This window comes from Phodopus roborovskii, unplaced genomic scaffold (genome assembly GCF_943737965.1).
Source record: "Phodopus roborovskii unplaced genomic scaffold, PHOROB, whole genome shotgun sequence".
NCBI lineage: Eukaryota > Metazoa > Chordata > Mammalia > Rodentia > Cricetidae > Phodopus > Phodopus roborovskii.
In genome coordinates, this window is record NW_026125295.1 from 25,111,536 (window position 1) to 25,132,965 (window position 21,430).

The 21,430-nt window shown below is 36.7% G+C and overlaps 1 protein-coding gene across 3 annotated transcripts in view; it reads right to left on the reverse strand.

Annotated features, from left to right (window-relative positions):
- The window catches only part of Xrn1 (5'-3' exoribonuclease 1), a 100,120-nt gene that overhangs the window by 35,456 nt on the left and 43,234 nt on the right, over positions 1-21,430 (reverse strand). For all 3 annotated transcript variants that reach the window (XM_051206923.1, XM_051206914.1, XM_051206931.1), the window contains 7 exons: positions 19,678-19,781; positions 16,147-16,278; positions 14,898-15,060; positions 11,331-11,444; positions 8,386-8,484; positions 5,461-5,576; positions 4,727-4,873 (listed from right to left, as the gene is read on the reverse strand). In XM_051206923.1, coding sequence (XP_051062880.1) covers positions 4,727-4,873; positions 5,461-5,576; positions 8,386-8,484; positions 11,331-11,444; positions 14,898-15,060; positions 16,147-16,278; positions 19,678-19,781 — 875 coding nt within the window. The remainder of the gene's footprint in view (positions 1-4,726; positions 4,874-5,460; positions 5,577-8,385; positions 8,485-11,330; positions 11,445-14,897; positions 15,061-16,146; positions 16,279-19,677; positions 19,782-21,430) is intronic.

Below are 21,430 nucleotides of genomic sequence, written 5' to 3' on the forward strand. Positions count from 1 at the left end.
AAAAAATATTGCTTTAAAATATGCAATTATCTTCTCATAAACTTTCTATTAAGTGGTTCTGGATTTTAATGGGGACATGTGGAATATACTAAGGATTATTATAATATTATTAAGGGGTAGTATTAATAAGGAATGAGATAAGGTTTGATAGAGTATTCCTATAGCTCTAAGAAAATTCCTACTGGTTGAGAGAGAAATGGTTCAGTTACTTAAAAATTCAATTAAGACTCTGATTCTTCTTTGATTAAAAACACGAGGGATTAGATGCATGAAAATAGTATTTGTGCATTCATTTTTTTCCCCCTTATTTAAGACAGGGTTCCTATGTAACCCAGGGTAACTTCCTGTTCCAGCTTCCTCAGTGCTGGGATAATAACTGTGCAGCAATAATATATAAGTTTTAAAAGTTAATTTTCTAATTTTTGTAACAAAGCTGGAACATTTCATAATGTAGCAAATTAAAAGTTTACAAATTTCTTCTGATATTCTTAAAAATTATATTTCTTTTTGAATCATGTAGAACTGTCAGCATCCAAGCAGAGTAAACACATCTTTGGTCTTTCCCCAATTCATTAAAATAACAATAAAGTAGAAAACTGAACACAGGCCAAAAGAGAGAAATTAAAAGAAACGGGATATGTAATATCCTTTGATCGGGGAACAAACTTTTAGAAATTAGACACTGGAATGATGACATGAATTGATGGACAGGAATAAGAAGAATAAACAAATAGGGCAAGTCACCAGATGAAAGAGCAGCTGCCAATCACAAAAAGGTCACAATACTTCTGCCTAGGGTTTCATGAGCTGTACTAAAATCCAGTTTCTTACTCCCAGTTCAGTCTTTCACTTGTGGACTGCTCTTTAGCTATACACAATAAACTTATACAACTAAAAAGAAAAATAGGTAAACAAAAAAGTCTAGTTTTTTTGAATCTGTAAACACTAAGGAATTATAGGCTTCAGGCATATTTAACAGCATTTACACTGAAAATGTATATAGCAAGCAGTTGGAATAGCCCTGCATTAATACCTACAGCTATATTTTAGACAGGCCAGCCAAGAAAGACCCTAGCTTTGGTTATACCAGAGACATAGAGCTGTAGTGGGTAGGGATAGTGCAAGGGGCAAAGGATAGGTGCTGTACTGTAGTGGAGTTCATGCACATATAGATACTATACAGCATGTCAGGAGCATCACATCTCTAGGAAGCAGACTCTGAGGAGACAGACATGCAGAAATTTAGTGGGGAGACTTGTGAAATCAACAGTTGTAGGAAGGGAAAAGGAAACAAGCAGAAATGGGTAACAGAAACAGAAAGATGCTGCGCTGAGTTCTTCTCAGTGAATTTCCTGGCCAGTCCCACAAAGATCTCAAACTAGGAGAGCCCTTCACATTTGGCCTGGACAGGACAAGCAGATTGCCTTTACTTTTATATCTCCTATACCAAGCACTATTGTGGAAAGGGGACATGACTCTAGGTAAGGTAATTCTCTTTATCTACAAAATTCTAGAACAGAGTTTGCAGGTGGAAGGCTGCTAGCAGTATTGCCTCTACCAAGGGAAAAGATCCTTCAGCCTAAGAAAGATCTGGGGTGAGTGGGAAGTAATCACAGAATCCATGGGGCAACAAAACCCATTTTACCTGGTTAATTTCCAGAATACTAGCAGTCAGTTTTGTTCCTTACATCCATCATGCAAGGAAAAGGCTAGAAGATACCTCTCTAGGAAAAATTAGCCAGTTAGAAGATACACATACAGGGTAATGATATTAGAAGGTCGTTTTTAGAAATAGTAACGTCCCATGTGATAAGTCCCACCCAAATACACTAAATTCCCAATAGGCTTTTTGTAATCCTTGATAATTAAATACAGACACACCAAGAAGCACTAGAAAGTGGAGAAAAAAAATCTCTAACATAAAAGGTGTAATAAATCAAACAGAGGAGAAAAAATAATTTGGAGAAAAACTTTTCAGTGGCTCACAACTGTCTTTAATTCCAGCTCCAGTGGATCTGATGCTTTCTTCTGCCTCTGCAGGTATGAACAAACATGTACTATATGCAGACACATAAAAAAAAAGACCTCCCCTCTCTATATGAACATATATGATGGATGATTGCTGATGCATGCCTATAATGCCAGCACTCAGGAGGCTGAGGCAGGGGGATTACAAGTTTCAGGCTAGTCTGTGCTCTTTTTGAGTTTGAGGCCAGCCTGGTGGGAGGGGTGGGAGATCTTGTCCTTAAAAAGAAAAACAACACAAAACAAAACAAACTAACTAACTGACCAACCACCCAACCAACCAAAAACGAGGTAAAATTGAGGATGTCTCCTAGGGTGGCACAATATGCAAAAGGATTAGAAGAAGACAACAAAGAGACAAAAGGATCAATACAGGCGTTCCACAGAGAAAAAACAGAAAAAAGGTTGATTTTTATCAATTCTTAAAGAAGTATCTTAAGGCAGTCTCCCAGACTGTAAGCGTTATCAGTTCTAGGGGTTAACAGAGAGAAGAGATGGAGACAATATCAGCGCCAAAGCATGTATCATCAAAGTCAACAGAATTGATGTGTAAAGAGTCCAGAATATGAAAACAGGTCTCCAAAGGATGGAGATGGCTTATAGGACAAGAGCATTAACTGTTATTATAGAGGACCAGGGTTCAGTTTCGAGCACCCAAATGGTGACTCACACCTATCTGTAACTCTAGTTCCAGGGGGTCTAATGCCCTCTTCTGACCCTCTGTGGGTACTAGGCACACAAGTAGTGTACAGGCATACATGAAGACAAGACACTCTCACACACAAAATAATATGAAACAATAGTATCTTTAGAAAAAGCAGATAGATCACAATATAAAGATTCAGACAAGGACTCATAGGATTTATGAATGGGAATAAAGGACACAAGAAAAGAATGGAGCAATGCTTTCTAAGTCCTGAGTGAAAATAATCTCCCATCTAGGACTCTCTACACAACAAGCTACAATTAAGTTCAGGAGAAAGAAAAAGAGTATTTGCAGACACCAAGCCCTCCACCCCTAGAGGCTACTGGGGTTAATTTTACTATGTTACATGGGGATATAAAGATGAAGGGATGGGAACCAAAAAAATGAAAGAATTTGCAATGGGGACATAGAGACAGTGTCTTTGGACTGAAAGCTAAGCGATAAATTCAGAGTCACCAGTTTAAGTTGACGTGGAGAGCGAAGCTTTAGGACAGAGATGGAACTAAGACAACCCCTAATCTGTATGGCAGAATTCTCAGCTTAGTTAATATAAATATGTAGAAGTCATAATCAAGTAAAAAAAAAAGTGGACAGGGAAGAAAATGTAATCATTAATACATGATATGGTCTGTGAATATTTATTATAATCATGTAAACCTTATAAATTTAACCCATAATTGTAATAAAAACTGTATGAGATATGTTCGTGCCTGTAGGGAACTGAGAGAATGAGGAAGAGCTGAAACTCAGAGAGAACTCTTTCACAGTTTGAAATCAATGGGTATGTGACAACTAGAAAAATAAAAACTTTACTTTTTGTAGTACTGCAGACCAAACCCAGAGCCTTGAACATGCTAGGCAGGAGATCTTAAATCTCAAAGTCAAGAAAAAGAAGTCTGAACATAATCTTTGAAGGAAATATGGAAATGAGTACAGAAACAAGCTAGATTTTCATATGACAATATGGAACTAACTCAATGATCACCCCGTTTCCTTTAAAGGACACAGAGTGTTGAGCCAGGGAGATGGCTCAGTGTATAAAGGTATTTGTTTCCTGATGATGTAAACTTGACAACATCAGTTAAACTCTGGGAACCATGAAAAGGTAGGTGGGAACTCCCTCAACAAGGTTGTCTTCAGACTTTCCCACCCACATGGTGGGACATACACCTCCCTAAGTGTGTGTATGTGCACTCTGTTGTGCATGCACTAATAGTTGATTTAAAATAATATTTAAAAATATATATGAAATATGACTTTATTTGGAAATGGGGTCCTAATAGAGGCAACTATTAGAGAGGGCTCTAACTCAGTGACTGATACCACTGCAAAAAGGAAAAATGAAGACAGACACGGGAAAACTTAGGCAAAGACACTGTCACTTGAAGATAGAGGATTGGAATGATCAATCTACAAGCCAAGAAACGCATAAAGTTATAGGAAAGTAAGAGAGCTAGGGGACTGTAATCCTGTTGACACCCTGATTCTGGTTATCAGAACTGTGAGATAATTAAATTCACCCTTGTGAAACCAGCTAGTTTGTGGTGCTTTATTATGAGAGCTCTGTGAAACCAATACAGGGACACTCAATGACAAGGTAGACAGAAACATGTGCAATAGTAGAAAGAACATTAAGTTACAAATCAGAAGTGAGCATATTAACTATAACTCCTTCTAAGTAACTCACTTAACATTTACTAGTAAAAATGTTAATATATTTCCTATGGGATTATTAATGTGCACTTTTTTTTTTTTTTTTTTTTTAAAACGGTCTCACATAGCCAGGCTGGCCTTAAACACCCTACAAAAGTAAGAATGGCTTCCAAATCCTGACCCTTCTACCTTTACCCCCTTGCACTGGGGTTAGAGGTGTATGTCACCATGCCTAGATACTGCCATATATTTTTACTTTCACATGTGTTATGAGCCAGGCAAAATAAGTAGTGCCTGCCTGAGCTGAGAGGCTGGGAAGAAACCCGCTCACTGGGCGCTTACCTTTCTATGTACTCTGCAAGAAGCTGCTCCGCTGCCGAGGAGTACATCCACTCACTTCCAACTTTCTTTGTATATCCAGGGACTTCCTCATTCTTCTTGTTGAATTTGAGATTTAAACCCACATTTGCTTTATGATCTCCATGAGGGCTAAGTTTAAACCACATATACACACAAGTGTTTTAAAATTTGTTCAAAACTAAAAAGTTCTGCTTTAAAAAAAAAAAAAAAAAACCAGTGCTAGAGATTGAACCCAAAGTCCTGTGCATGCCAGACAAGCAGTACACCACTTTGCTATATCACCAACCCCAACAGCTATTCTCAACTTTTAGAAAAACTCAGTTCTGATTGTTTGACACTTTCGTTTGCATGGTACTACTAACTAGTAGTAATTTTAAAAACTACTGGACAGGTTTAAAATCCAAGTAACAAAAGCATATAAATAAATTATGTAATTAGAAAAAAGGAAAATAACAGAATTCACAGAAATATATTACTGAGGCTCACACACACCCTCTGATACCTTTTTTCAAGGTTAGCTGCTAAAAATACAAACTGTCTTTGAAAGCATTTAAAACATTAGCTGTTCATGTAAAGTATCACCAATGAAGTAATTTATGGGCAACTTAGTCCACAGTCACTAATTCGAGAAAATCAATACCAAGATAGTAAACATTTAATCTTTATCATTTAATTTTTCTGCCATTTTTAAGCAAATATCCCTAACACAAACTTACTTTCTCCTAGATCCTCTTCCAATAAAAATACTTCCTGTAAACCTTGAAACAAGGTATCCACTCACTCCAAGGCGACCGGCCAACACATATCCAGGGTTGTACTTTATAGAGTATTTCTTTAAATATAAAAATAAAGAGGTCAATTATGGAAACACATGTAGGTAATTAATACACCACTGACCACTGGATTTTTTGCAACATAAACATACATGGTTACTTGGCCCCCTCACCCCTGAAGGGTCTGAAAGCTCCTCTCTTTCTCTTTTCAAGGATAAATCAAGGAGTAGGAAGCACAGTTTGTAAATCTGTCTTAATAAATAAATTCTGTAAGCACTACAGAAAATTCTTTATACAACATTTTTTTAAACTAAATTAATTTAAACTAATATTGTAAGCAGGGCTAGCTAGCAAGTACATGGAATAGAACAAGGCTTCAAAAATTACTATAGTGAAGTCAGTCGTAAGTACATCGTCATCCAAACAGTTACAAGTGAGGGAAGTAAAAAGAATCCTATATATATGAAATAAGTAATCTTTTCCACTAATTTTTACTAGTATATGAAAGTCACAGTCAAATAAATGGAAAATTATTTGTGTAGTTAATGACTGTGAAATTAAGAAAAAGAAGGGAAACAGTGATCAGAATATACTGCATGAAAAAAAAATCTATTTTCAATTAGAAAAATAAAATACATCAAGTGGCAGGACAAAAGACAAAAAAAAAAAAAAGAAGTATCAGATGGAATAATTTTTAATAGGAAGAAAACAATTTGCAAATCTAATACCAACTAGTGCTAACAATCATATCCACTCCTAATATGATGTATAAAGACACTAATTTTTATTCACAGTCTAATAACTTGTAAGTATATGAATTTATACACACACACACACACACACACACACCATTTTATGTAGTTCAGGTTGGCCTTGAACTCACTATGTGCTTAAGGATAATCTTGAACTTCTGATCCTCTTGCCTGCACCTCTTAAGTGCTGGGATTATAGACTTGGGCCACTGCACTGGTTTATGCAGTGCTGGGGACTGAATGCTCATAGATGAATATGGGAATATTGTCATCAACATAAAATCAATTTCTTGGGGTTGGTAAGGAATTAAATCAGCCACCATTACTTTATTGATTATATGTATCTATAATGATGTCCAATAGGTTAACTTTTTTGGTGGGCTGGAATATCAAATTACTATTAAAATATATGAATATGTTAGTAGCCAAACGTGGTTGTACATATGCATAACCCTAATACTTGGAAGGCAATGGCAGGATAATCAGGAGTTCAAGATTATCTTTCGCTACTCAGTGAGTTTAAAGGCCAGCCTGGGCTACACAAAATATTGTCTAAACACTCATTCAGACACTGAACATGGTTGTTCAACAAGAATATCAACAGATTCAGTAATAATAAAATATAGAACAAGTAAGTTTGTAAAATAAATAAAAACAATTAAAGTGGTATTTCTTAACTATAAGAAGTATCACTTTATTAATAAGCATTTTGAAATGTGTAGAGGCAAACTCAGTTACAATGATTGGCACAGGTTACTAGCATTTAGAGCCCAGGGACAAAATGTCCTATTTACATATCTGCCATAAACACAGTGTCCTGTTTCAAATACTAATGGCACTCCATTTGAGAATTCTGAGCTGTGCTGTTATTAAAAGCTAATTAAAATCATCAGTAGTACTCTAGAAAACAAAAAGCATAGCTAAAATACTGGGGTTAAAGAAAGTGAGAGTAGCCAGGTGTTGGTGGGGCATAACTTTAATCCCAGCACTTGGGAGGCAGAGGCAGGCGGACCTCTGTGAGTTCAAGGCCAACCAGCCTGGTCTACAGAGTGAGTGCCAGGTTAGGCTCCAAAGCAATACAGAGAAACTCTGCCTTGGAAAAAAAAAAGAAAGTGAGAATAAAGGAACACCTTATGTACAGTTTCTTTATCTAACGGGACATTCTCATGCCTTCTGACCATGACGATTAAATTTTTTCTATAATAGAGAACCAATGTTAAGACTTTTAGGGACACCTCTGCCTTCTCTATTTAAAGTTCCTTCATGGGTATGGCGAACTTTAATGCCTTAAGCCATATCAATAACAATGCAAAATAAAAACCAATTAATAATGTAATTTCTGCAATTTTTTTTGCTAAAGATTTACATGGGCATATAGTTTCAATGCTAGGGATTAAACCTGGGTATTTAATATGTTATGCTAGTATACATGAATTTTGGGGAACAGATTCATACTTTTCCCTTGTATTTCAGTGTGGGTGTGTGTGTTTTTATAAGTGGGCATGCATGCCCACTTAGTGCATGTGTGGAGGATGACCTTGGTGTCATTCCTCAGATGCCACACACATGAGTTTTTTTCTTTTGTGAGGCAGGATCTCTTACTAAGCCTGGCATTCATCAATGAGGCTCAGCTGGCTGGTAAACTAGCCCCAGAGAGTAATCCTCCAGCATTCCCAATACAACATGTGCCATAAGCCCAGTGTTTGTTTTTGTTTGTTTTGTTTTTTAATTATTTACTTTTATTTTATGTGCATTGGTGTTTTGCCTTCAGGTATGTCTTTTGAGGGTGTCGGTTCCCCTGGAACTGGAGTTACATACAGACAGTTGTGAGCTGCCATGTGGGTGCTAGGAACTGAACCCAGGTCCTCTGGATGAGCAGTCGGTTGAACTCTTAACTGCTGAGCCATCTCTCCAGTCCCCTAAGCCTAGTTTTTAGCCATGGATATTGAGGATATAAACTAGGGTTCTCATGCTTCATTAAAAATACTTTACTGACAGAACTCTCTCTCTAGCCTCTTATGCTTAAATTAAATATTGAAATTAATTTTAAGGAGGCAGAAAAAATATCGTAGCATTTAAAAAGTTTATTCTAAACAATACCAACTATTGTACTTACATGCTGGTTCTGTATCAAAGCATCAAGATTTGGTTCACATGGAATGCTGAAAACCACACGAATCCTACCTTCTGTGATCACGTCACCTGAATCCTGAACCTGGGGGCAGAGCAATCACAGTTTCAATTTTCCATTACATTCATTTCTTTTTCTCCTTATTTGAATGATACTTTCTAAAATAGAATTTTATTGTCATAAAATTAGACAGTGGGGATTTTCTTGTAATTTGTAATAGGATTTTAAAATATCATAAGAGTGTCCCTTTATATTTGCTTCAATAGTTGTTAGTCACATATAAAAAATAACTTACTTGTACATAATTTCAAACTACCAAAATGCTGCAAATAATGTCTGAAAACATTGACATAGATTCACACATTGTTAATACTATAAAGAATATGTCTTAAACATTTGTATACAATATGCATATGTACATGCATACAACAACTGCTACTACTAGTATTTTGGAACAGGGTTTCAGTCTGTATTTCCAAGTTAGCTTTGAACTCATTGTGATGTCTAGGCAGGCCTCAAACTTGGGTGACCCCTGCTTCAGCCTTCTGAGTGTTGGGATTATAAGCATGAACTACAATTCCAAGGCCCTCTCAACCCTTCGATGATACCTTACAGACATTGTGTCCTTACCCATAAATATTTTAGTGTATGTCATTAAGAATGTTTTATTATAAAACCACAGTATTATTCTTAGGCAGGTAAATTTACACTGATACTTTAGTTTCAGCCATTATTCATATTACCATTTTATCAATGGACCCAATAATGTCCTATGCAGAATTATTACCCCCCTTTCCAAGCTAGCAAAAGATATTAAACTTAGCTGTCTATCTTCTTGTTATTGAGACAGGTAATGCTATGTAGTTCAGGCAGGCTTCAAATTCATCGTATTGCCCCAGCCAGGATGTAGGCACCCACATGCTCACTATTAAGTTATGTTCCCAGTCCCTAGTTGAATATTTAGTATCCTTCAATGTAGATTATATCCAGATCATTGTTTGGTGAGTATTCTGTAGGATGCAATCTATTTCTCACTTTTCATTTGCCTTTCTCCTCTGAGTAATCCTGGAGATCGAACCTAGTATGTTAAGCAAGCACTATACCACTGAGCTGCAGCACTATTCCCCTTAAAGTTCCTTCACTTTTTGTAGTAAAGTTATATGTCGTGGAATATTAGTTTAAGATGTATTACATTTGTTTATGCTGTGAACTATTTGATGTAAAGATATGTTGCATTTTTTTATGTTGCAACTGTTTAACCCTGTGAAGCTGTGTTACTTTGCCTGTCTACAACACCTAACTGGTCTAATAAAGAGCTGAAAAGTCAATAGATAGGAAGGAGAGAGGGATAGACAGGGCTGCCAGGACGATAGAGGAGAAGAGGGAGGAGTGAGGAAAAGAGAAGAGAACGTCATAGGCAAGCTACCCAGTCATATAGCCAGCCACAAAGCAGGAAAGAAAGATAATATAAAGCAAGGAAAAAGCCCTAAGGCAAAACGTAGTTAAAGAGCGATTCGATAATTTAAGTAAGAATTAAGTCTCTGTGCATTCATTTATTTGGGAGCTTGGTCGCAGGCCCCCAAAAGAGTTAAAAACAACAACAAAAACAACAACAAACAAACAAAAACCCAACTACAGTTAGACATTATCTGCTCTCAGGATAGCCCCTATGTGACATGTCCATGTTAGGGCATATCTGGAGGTATACAGCATCAATCACTTCCTAACTGTCAATATGCTGTTCAAATTCTCCATTGTATAATTATAGTTGTTTGTTTTCCATGTAACTAGTCAATAGTCTGTGAAAAGGCAGTCTTAAGACCATGAAAAACCTGCTTCAGATAAAATTTGCCCAGTCTGACTCATTCTTCCCCAACTCAATCACTACATTTACAAAGTGATTTTCCAATACTAGCATCCTCTCTATACTTACTTTTACATTTGTGGTCTAGGAATCAAACCTAGGGACTAGTGACTGGTGCATACTAGGTAGGTGCTAGCCTCACTTCCGACCTACACCCACAATAGAAGCTTGTTTTATCTTTTTATTATTAGCATGCAATGATGAATTCTTGATTTCTCTCAGTCACTTCTAATTTGTTACTGTACTTAATTATTCTGCTATTCAAACTACTAAGAGCTGACCAGTAGGAGCCCTTCTACCTTGTTCTTGTGCTTACTGACACAGGTCTTTCATTCTTTTGAGCACTTTTACTTTTTGGCATATGATGTATAAAGCTCATTTTGTAGCTCATCCGCTATAGACCTAGAATCAGATACTTTAGTGAGAAGGACTGTTGCTTTTAGGGAATTGCTATTTCTTAGAGGTCAAGACCTGAGTATTATGTGTGTCCACTGCTACTAGAGTGTCTTACTCTCCTGAAAAATAGAGCTAGAAGATATGCATGTATACACACACAAACATGTACTACCAATCTGTCCTCCAAAGACTCATTCTCTCTTATTCCATTTCTGTATGGACTTTTTAATGTGTGAGAAGTAAAATTATTAAACATATTAATACATTAAAAAATTCATTAACCCTGTACTTGAAATCTACTTCAAATAATTTTATGATTGCTTCAGATATAACCTATTAACAAGTATATTTAAAACACAAACAAGGTGGTGGTGCTGTACACCCTTATTCTTAGCATGAGGCAGAGGCAGATGAATCACTGAGTTCAAGGCCATTCTGGTCTACACAGTGAGTTCCAGGACAGCCAGGGCCACACAGAGAAACCCTCCCAGAAAACCAAAAACTTTTTCCCACTTTGTGATCACCTGCTTGTCATTATAACCCAATACTTTGTTTTTAAGTTATACAAATGAATTCTTTATGTTTTCCCTTTAGCATTACATTTTATTTTGCATTTAATGTGAATAACTGTATTAGTAAAAAGTTAATTAATAACAAAATTGAAACTAACTTCTCCAGTGCAGCCATAATAAGGAGTTCCCAGCATAAAGACCATACTTCTCAGAGGAAACAAATCACCCAATGTTTTGATACTGGAGAAACGAGAGTCAAAAGCTCGGATGTCCTATACAAAATGAAATATAAAAGTTAATTATCACTTTAGTATTTCTAAAGCCTGCATATCATCTTTTTCTTATGTGATTAAATCTGTTTTGTCTGAAAATATCAAATATGAAGATTTTCTATACAATAATACCAAAATCTAGGCAGAGGCAGGGGGATTTCTGTAAGTTCAAGACCAGCCTGGTCTAGAAGAGCTAGCTCCAGGAAAGCCTCCAAAAACCAAAATCAAACCAAAGCGCAAAAAAAAAAAAAAAAAAAAAAAACCCAAAACAAAACAAAAAACAAAACAAAAAAACAAAAAACAAAAAACAAAAAAAAAAACAAAACAAAAAACAAAACAAAAAAAAAACCAAAATCTAAAACATACTGACTTGTTACAACTTCTCTCTTCTAGACACTTCATACATGCATCTACTTCATTTACTTCTTATACAACCATTGGTGGCAGAAGTTTACTATTAACATCATTTTATGAAGACTGGCACAAAAGGTGATGAATGTTGTCCAAGGTTACATCATAAAGAAGCCACCTCAAGTAATCTGTGCTCTTAATGACTACACTTTAGTTTATTTCCCAGATTACAGGGTTGGTAGGTACACATAGCAGTATCCCCCTTATCCATGGGATAGGGTTATATTTCAAGTCCCCTCCACAAGGTGTATGTCTGAAACAACAGTCAGTAACAAAATGGACAAATACTTCTTTATACAAACACATTTATGACATTTACTTTATACACTATATAACGGTGAAAGATATCGGTAACAGAAGACTAGACTATGTGAATGTGGTCTCTTCCTTTCAAAGTGTCTTGCACTATATACACTTTTCCCCTTTATGTGACGATGTGACAAGACATGCCTCCATGATGAAATGTGGTGAACTACTGACAACTTAAGAAACATGGACATGTGACCCAAGCATGAAGTGCAGCAGCAACAACGTTGTAAACAAGTACTTTCCCTTACAATTTGACGAATGGAATATTCATTCTTACTATCTGTAACTGCACCATCCTCAGCATAAGACGAAAAGTTTCTTCTCACAGGAGGCTAATTATAACTGCCAGTGTCATCACTGGGGCACTTCTGAGTCATTTAGTAAAATAAATGATCCTGCGACAGTTGAGCTGGTGCTGAGATACCACTCAGTGTGTATATATAGCATGGATGCACTGAACGAAGATGATTTCCATATGTGCAACAGCACGAGATTTGTCTCAATACAGCTGACTTGAACAAGGGGGAACACATGGAACCCAGTCTGATAGCTGGGAGACCAGCATAGAACTGACCCAGACCCCCTGAATGTGGTGTTAGTTAGGAGGACTGTGTAGTCTATGGGGCCTCTGGTAGTAGGTCAGTATTTATCCCTAGTATACGAATGAATTTTGGGAGCCCATCCCACCCAGAGGGATACTCTCTTAGACTAGACACATGGGGGAGGGCCTAGGCTCTGCTCCAAATGGTATGACAAACTTTGAAGATCCTTCATGGAAGACCTCGCCCTCCCTGAGAAAGGGAGTGAGATAGGGGGTTGGTGAGGGGTAGGGGAGGAAGGGAGAGAGAGGGAACTGGGATTGACATGCAAAATAAACTTGTTTCTAATTTAAATTATTTTAAAAAAGGAAAAAAATAGTAAAATTTTAACTATATTTCCATGGCACACAATCATGAGAACACTGAACTTTTCTGTGTGGTTTTTAAATTTAAGAATAATATCTTAAAATGTATGAACTGCTTAGTTCTGGCCCCTTCCAGGTAACACTTTTAGACCTTTGTTGAATGAAGGTAACTGAACTGTCAAATGGCAACCCTCGGATAAAGAGTACCTACTATCCCCTTACAACGTTATCGATTACACACACAGGGAAAGCCTTTAATATTCATTAGTCTATTTCTGGGTAAAGAAATTTTCTTAAAGAAAGGGTCTTGAACCGGGCAGTGTGGTGGTCACACCTTTAATCCCAGCACTTGGGAGGCAGACTTTGAGGTGAGACTGGGCTACAGAGCCAGTTCCAGGACAGCCAAGGCTACACAGAGAAACCCTGTCTCCAAAAAAAAAAAAAGTCTTGATATGATGTCCACTATGGTCTTCAATAAACAATCTTCTTGCTGCAGCTTCCCAAGTGCTAGGACTACAGATGTTTATTATTATACCTGGCTAACGCCAGAATTTTTGAAGGATTAAAAAAAATGTCAATTTATTAAGAATGGTGTATTCTAGAAATTTATTCTAGAAAATAAGTTCTTAAAAACTACCACAAAATTGGCTGAGCATGGTGCCATACACCAATAATCCCAGGGCTTGGGAGGCAGATATCTGTGAGTTTGTGGCCAGCTTGGTCTATATGGTGAGTTCTAGAACAACCAGAGCAATATAACTGTCTCAAAAAAAAAAAAAAAAAAAAAAAAAAAAAAACAACTAATGAACCAACCAAAGCAACAAGAACAAAACTCTACTGCACAATCAAAAACATGTTCCCTACATGTACATGCTGAGTGGGCATGGAATAATCCTTATACAGAATAATATTTAAAAAATCAAACCAGAATAGAACCACTTATTTAGTGTGTGTGCTTGTGTCAGAGGCTGTGTGTAGGAGCTGGTGGTTCTTTCCTTCTACCACATGGGTTCCAAGGACTGAACTCAAATCCTCATGCTCGGCTGTTCCACAGATAGAATCCAGTTGTCAGACTTGGCTCAAGCACCTTGACTTGGGCAGCCCAAAATAATATATTCAGTTTAAAAAAAAAAAAAATATATATATATATATATATACATATATATCATGTAAACCTTACTATGCATTACTAAATTATTTTTCTATTCATAAATAAATATTAATTATTGTGAGTGGTTTTTTTTTTTTTTTTTTTTTTTTTTTTGCATTGCTGAGTCTTCAAACATCAAGGACTTCTTTAGTGCTAGGCAAGTACTCTTATCATTGAGCTGTATCTCTAGTCCTTAAAAAAAATTTGAGAAATGCTCTTGCTAGGTTGCCCAGCTGCCTACACTGGCCTTGAACTCACTATTTGGATTAGATAGACCTTGAACCTGTAATCTTCTCCTTCACCCTCCCAAACAGCTAGGATTACACAGGCCTGGGCCACCAGATACACCTGGCAGTTCGTCCCTTCCTTCCTTCCTTCCTTCCTTCTGTCCGTCCTTCTTTCTTTCTTTCTTTCTTTCTTTCTTTCTTTCTTTCTTTCTTTCTTTCTTTCTTTCTTTCTGTTTTTTCCAAGATAAGTTTTCTCGGTGTAACAGCTCTGGCTTCTGGAACTCATTCTATAGATCAAGGTGGCCTTGAACTCACAGAGAGCCACTTGCCTCTGCCTCCCAAGTGCTGGGATTAAAGGCATGCAGCACCACTGTCCAGCTGGCAGTATTTTTTTAAACAATGTTTAATAGTGTACATTAAGAAAGAACTGAGACTTGGGTGGGGAATCTTACCTTAACAATAGTTTGATAAACAAAAGGAAGAATTTGTTTTGACCACTGTTTTTCCAGATGAACTTCACCATTCTGATTGACTTGATATTTACGACCTGTGAGCAACTGAGCATACACAACAGCAGATGTTTCATTTATTATTATTCCCTTTCTTCTTAGGTATCTAAAGAAAAAAAAAAGATATACATGTGGCGATACAGGTGATAATCATCAATCAAACACATCACTGCAAATAAATTCATAGCAGTTCTCAGCACCCCAGAAAATAGTGGTTCTCAACATTCCTAATACTATGACCTTTTTAATACAGGTCCTGATGTATGTGCCCCAACCATAAAATTATTTTTGTTGCTACATCCTAACTGTAATTCTGTTACTGTTGTGAAATGCAATGAAAATATCTGTGTTTTATGATGGTCTTAGGTGACCCCTGTGAAAGATCGTTTGCTCTCCAAAGGGTCTCAAACCACAGGTTGAGAATCACCGCCATAAAACTTTGCTAGTATTGATTTTAGTCTGTGGATCATTTTCCCACTGTCTATTTGCCTGAATGAAAAAAAAAATTATCTATAAAAACTCTAGAACTTCACATTCAAGGAAACACACACACACACACCACACGATGTAATAAAAATTTTTTAAATTTAAGAGAAAGTGAAAAAAGGCACCATGGGACTCACCAGAGGAGTATTTTAAGTATGTTACTCACTGCAAAGACTCACCTGTTCCATTTATATGTGATATAAACTTTTCATTAAAAATTACCTTTGCCTTGTTGATTCTTTTGGTTTTCAATTTAAATTTGCATGCCTTTTAACACCCCACTCTTTCTTTTTAAATGACTTTAGGGATTGAACTCACGCTCTGAACATACTGAGATACAAGCCCCAGTCCCCTGTACTCTTTGTATCTGCATTTCATCGTCACTGTGCTAAGAAGAATGAATCAATCTTATAGTCCTCTTGCCCCAGTTTCCCGAGTGTGGTAATTAAAGTTGTGTGCCATCATGTTCAACTAATTATTTTTAAAAATGTATTTATTTAATGTCTGTGGGGTTTTGTCTGCATGTTTGTCTATGTACCATGTGTGTTCCTGTGTTCCTGGAAGAAGAGGGCACTGATGCTCTGAGATTGGAGTTAAAGAATATGTAAATCACTATATGGGATCTTAACTCCAGTTTTAAAAAGCCAGTGTTCTTAACCTCTGAGCCATTTCTCCAAGCCTCAACAAAATTCTCTATGACACTTACTGTTCTGAAATTCCTTGTATTTCTTTAGTCCAGTTCGACTGTTCTTTATCTGCAAGTTGGATGACTTTAGATGGTGGAGCAGTTTTCCCCAAATAAACCTTCTGTGTTCCTGGAGGCTCTTCCAAGTAAAACCTTAGAAATAAAAACAAAGTAGAAATTACATAAGCCCAAACTTTGTGCTTTCATGTAGAGCTTTTGCAGGGTACAACTGTAAAATCAAAAAACCCAAACACAAACTGTTTTTTGAATACAATAATATGAAGTGGAGAATAAAGATGTGTGGAAATTTCCTACATGGGCACATTGGCATATCCCTGGTTGTCCAGTTACTTGAGGAGCTGAGGGAAGAGGATGTCTTGAGCATGAATTTGAGACTAGCCCACACCACAAGCAAGACCCTGTCTCACCTTAAGAAAAGATGAACTATTCGGATATAAACATAACAAGATGATATATCATTAGTGTAATGAAAAGATAAAACACTAATAAAAGAAAAGATTCAAACAATGGAGAGGTATACTATGTTCATGGGTTAGACAACTCAATATAGTAAAAGTATCAAACCTTCCCAAATTCATCTATAGGTGTAAACATTTTCTTTTTCTTGTTTTTAAGTTTTTCTTCCTTTCTTATTCTCCTTCTCCTCCTCCTCCAATCTCTCTTTCAAAACAAGGGCTGGCTAGGTAGTACAGGCTACTCTGGAACCTCTACATAGCTTGGGGTAGTCTTGAATTTATAGAGATCTTTATGTCTCAACCCAGAATGCTATAATTATGAGTGTAAGCAATTATATCCTTAAGTTTAGTAAAATTTCTATAAAAATCCTTCAATAGTAATAGACACAGAACAATCTCTCTCTTAAGAATGCAACAAATTAGAATAGCTAAAACCATTTTTTAAAGAAAAGTCATAGCCTAGCATTGGTGGCACACACCTTTAATACCAGCACTCAGGAGGCAGAGGAAGGTGGAGCTTTGTGAGTTCAAGGCTAGCCTGGTCTACAGAGTGAGTTCCAGAACAGCCAGGCTAGACACAGAAACCTTTCTTGAAAAAGAAAGAAAAAAAAAAAAAAAAAAAAAAAAAAAAAAAAAAAAAAGAAAGAAAGAAAAGAAAAAAGTGATATGTATCATTCTGATGTTAAGACTTGGCATAAAGTTATAATCAAGAAATGGGCACAGGGTCTGGAGAGATGACTCAGCAGTAAGAGCACACTCTGTTCTTCCAGAGGACCTTTATTCAATTCTATGCACCCAGATGGTAGTTCACATCTGTCTGTAACTCCAGTTCCAGGGCTTCTGACACCCTCACACAGATACACATGCAGGCAAAACACCAATGGACACAAAATAAAAATAAACAACAACAACAAAAAAAAAGAAATGGGGCATAATAATAAGCACAAACAGACTACAGAGCCAGAAAAACACCCATACAAATATACTCAGCTTTAAAAAATGTTTTCTATTGTCACCGCAGGGCTTTGTGCATAGCAGATAAAAGCTCTAAAGCACTCCACCATTGAGGAAGATTCTCAGGCTGGAACTAACTTTTTTCTTAACTTTTAAAGATTTATTTATTTTTATATGGTTTTGAGATGTGCTGGTGCAGAGAATCAACTCCAGGTCCTCTGCAAGAGTGTCTGAACCATCTCTTCAGGCCTGTAACTACCTTTGACTTAAGCAATCCAACAAAGAAAAGATCTGTAACAAATGATGTTGTAGCAACTGAATGATTCATAGGCAAATTACATTAAACAATTCAAACCTGTAAAATTATGCAAAAATCATTTAAAATGGATCATGGCTTAATGTAAAAGATAGTAAAAGCACAAAATACTTCAGAGAAAATATTAGCAGTTTGGACTACATCCCAAAGGGAGAACTAAATTTTACTTTTCCAACAAAGAATCCTCAAGATTTCTCACAGAACAGAAATGTCAGCAACTACAATTTCAATACAATTACAATTGTGTTGAACAACAACATTTATGAAAAAACACACCCGGGAGATGTGTGCAGGGCTAAGAGAAAAGGAGAGCAGTCAAAGACTGGTTTTCTAAAATCATAATCCAATGTATTAATTAAAAACAAAAGGATATTTTGACATGTAATAACTCAGAGAATACCATTGTGACCCAATTTCTGAGAACAAATCTTAGTTTTAGCTACATGCAAGTAAAACAGAGAAAAAGCCTTATATGAAATTAAAGTTTAAATGATTAAGAAAGACCTGCCTAACCATTGATTAAAAAAGTATGAGCTTAAATAAAATGGCAAAAAGTTAATCTTAAAACTATTAAGATAGGGAGAGCTGGAAAGATGGCTTAGTTCCCAGCTCCCACATGACAACTAGCAACCGTTTATAACTACAGTCCAATACCCTCTTGTAGTCTTTGCAGGCAACAATCACACACACAGTACACAGACATATATGCAGGCAAAACACCCATATGCAGACATAGAATAAATGAACCCCCCCCAGTCAAAAAGGACAAGCATAGATACAGTGGCATACTTACACGCCCTCCACTTTTGGGGTGGAGTCAGGAAGATGTGTGTAAGTATGAAGTGAGCCTTGTTAATACAGTATGTTCCAGACATGCCAGGGCAACACAGTAAAGACCTGTCATGTTTATTTGTTTTAAAAATTATTTTACTATCTATTTTAGAAGGTAGAAGCAATTACTGCACGTACCTGACAACCCCAAAAATCTATGGTAGAAGAAAGAGAACAGACTTTTTTTCCTAACCTTATTAAAAATGGTTTAATAAATAAAGGTAATTATTAAATAAATGTTAAGACTTTAAATACTAACTCTAGGAAATACAAATTCAGTAAGACTTTTGCTCTAACAATAACAGTTTTCTAAAACTAACCAGCAAAAAGTACCCAGTGTTCTTATGAAGATTACTAATAATACATAGGATCAGTGTGCACATTTTAACAACACGCTGTTCTTTTGCAGGTAAAAGAGATAGCTATATCTAACATCCTGGGATCCAATATGTTTGACAAGCTATACCTAGGTCTTCCCTGATTTATTAAGACTGCACTTATGAATGCATCTGTTCCCGTAGAAGTGAATAGCAAGGAACTCATTTACAAAACCCCCTCTCTCAACATTTCAATGATTTTTCTGGAGAACAGACTTCTAAACGGTGTCCTCTGACTTTTATAGCATGTCCACACTCATACTCATCCATCACACTCACACTCACCCAACACACACACACACACACACACACACTAAATAGGGTATTAAAATCTGGGAAGACTATGGAAAAGTTAAGGTTATATATGTTGTTAAATCTTATCAGAAAGAAAAATATATTTTCTAAATAATACAATGGTTATCACTCAGAAAAGAATTGGGTGATAAAACTTTCAAGCTATTAAGAATATACACAATATAATGTATCTACAATATGACTTTCAAGGGTTGTGAGAATAGAGTATAAATGTTCTTACAATAGTTTTCTCAAAAATAAAGTTATCAAATAGCAAATAGAGAAACCATAAATGACATCTTACTTAGTTTCACCATCTGATACTGCCACAACTCTAGCTTCTTCCAGATGGGGCCAGTTAACAAAGATCGACTTTCCAAGCACCGATGATGCTATGTTTTCTATACTCTTAAAAGCAAAAACAGAAAACTTCATTCACAGTTTAGATCCAAGAGAACATTTTTCAGAGGAAAATTCTCCCATTGCATTGAAGCTTTATTTAACTTGTAAAGTAAATGAGGTGGAGCAGTTGTGTCACGCAGTCCCTTCCACTAGCTCTGGTTTTCCTGTAGATGCATATTGACCTTTCTTCCCGCTCTGATAGCGAAGAAAACTGAAAAGAACAGTACTGATTTCTCTTTAGTTTCATTTTCTCGGAAAGAAAATCTCATAAAGAAAAGAAGTAGTTCATTTCACTTGTGGAATTTTAGCAAAAAAGAATATTACATTTAAAGCCAGGGCACAGACACAGTTCCAAATTTTCATTTTACCCCTTTCAGAATCTAACCAAATTATGTTTGGTCTTCTATCCCTTGTTCAGGTCAGCTGATTCTGTGTGTTTCTCCAGCCTGGTCTTGACCCCTTTGCTCATCACTTCTCCCTCCCTGCAAATGGATTCCAGGAGTTTGGCTCAGTGTTTAGCTGTGGGTGTCTGCTTCTGCTTCTGTCAGCTACTAGATGAAGGCTCTAGGATGGCTGTAAGTTAGTCAGTCATCAATCTCATTATCATGGAAGGGCATTAAAGGTAGCCTCTCCATTACTGCTTAGTTAGTTGGGTTCATCCTTGTAGATCTCTGGGCATTTCCCTAGTGCCAGATTTCTCCTTAACTCTATAATGGCTCCCTCTATTATAGTACAGGGTTTCTCTGTATTCCTTTGGAGCCTGTCCTGGAACTAGCTCTGTAGACCAGGCTGGCCTCTGCCTCCCGAGGGCTGGGATTAAAGACACGTAACAGCTAAAAAAGTTCATTTTTATTTCATGTGTACATGTGTGTAAGTACATTTATGTGAGGTGCCCATGATGGCCAGAAGTGGGTGCCAGATCCCCAGGAGCTGGAGTTACAACAGTTTGAAATGGGTGCTGGAAACAGAACTTGTATTCCACAAGAACAGCAAGTACCGTTAACTGTGGGGCCATTGTGCCAGTCTCCATCACAGCTTTCTTGATCAAGAAAACAATGCCTGCCTCCTTTACTGTCTATCCACCTACTCTTCCTATTGCCTAGTCGTTAAGAACCGAACTTCTGCCTTCACCAATGTACTGGAATGAAATTCAGACTTTGTTTCGGTTTTTACTTTCCTTCAAAGTTTTTGCTTCAAGTCTTTGTGATACCACTTAGATATCACAAGTTGTGACACTAACTTGGGAATCACTCTGTTTTACTTCTGAGTCCCCAATGTCACTTTAATGACTCCTTTTGCAATCTTTATAATTGTGGATATTTCTTTTTTATTCCCCTTTTGATTTTCAAAAAGAGATTTATTTATGTGTATGAGGATTTTTTTTACATGTATGTATATATGTATGTACATCACACGCATGCCTGGTACCAACAGAAGCTAGAAGACGACATTAGATACCCTGGAACTAGACTAATAGACTGTTGTGGGTGCTGGGAACCAAATTCAGGTCTTTCTGGCAAGAGTGGCAATTCAAATCATCTTCCAGCTCTAATTGTGGAAATCTTAATGTTGAGATAATGACCATTCAGTGTAACTTTGTTTAGGGAAGTAAGACCTCAGCCTTTAGTTCTTGCTGGGAACTTACAGTACAATAT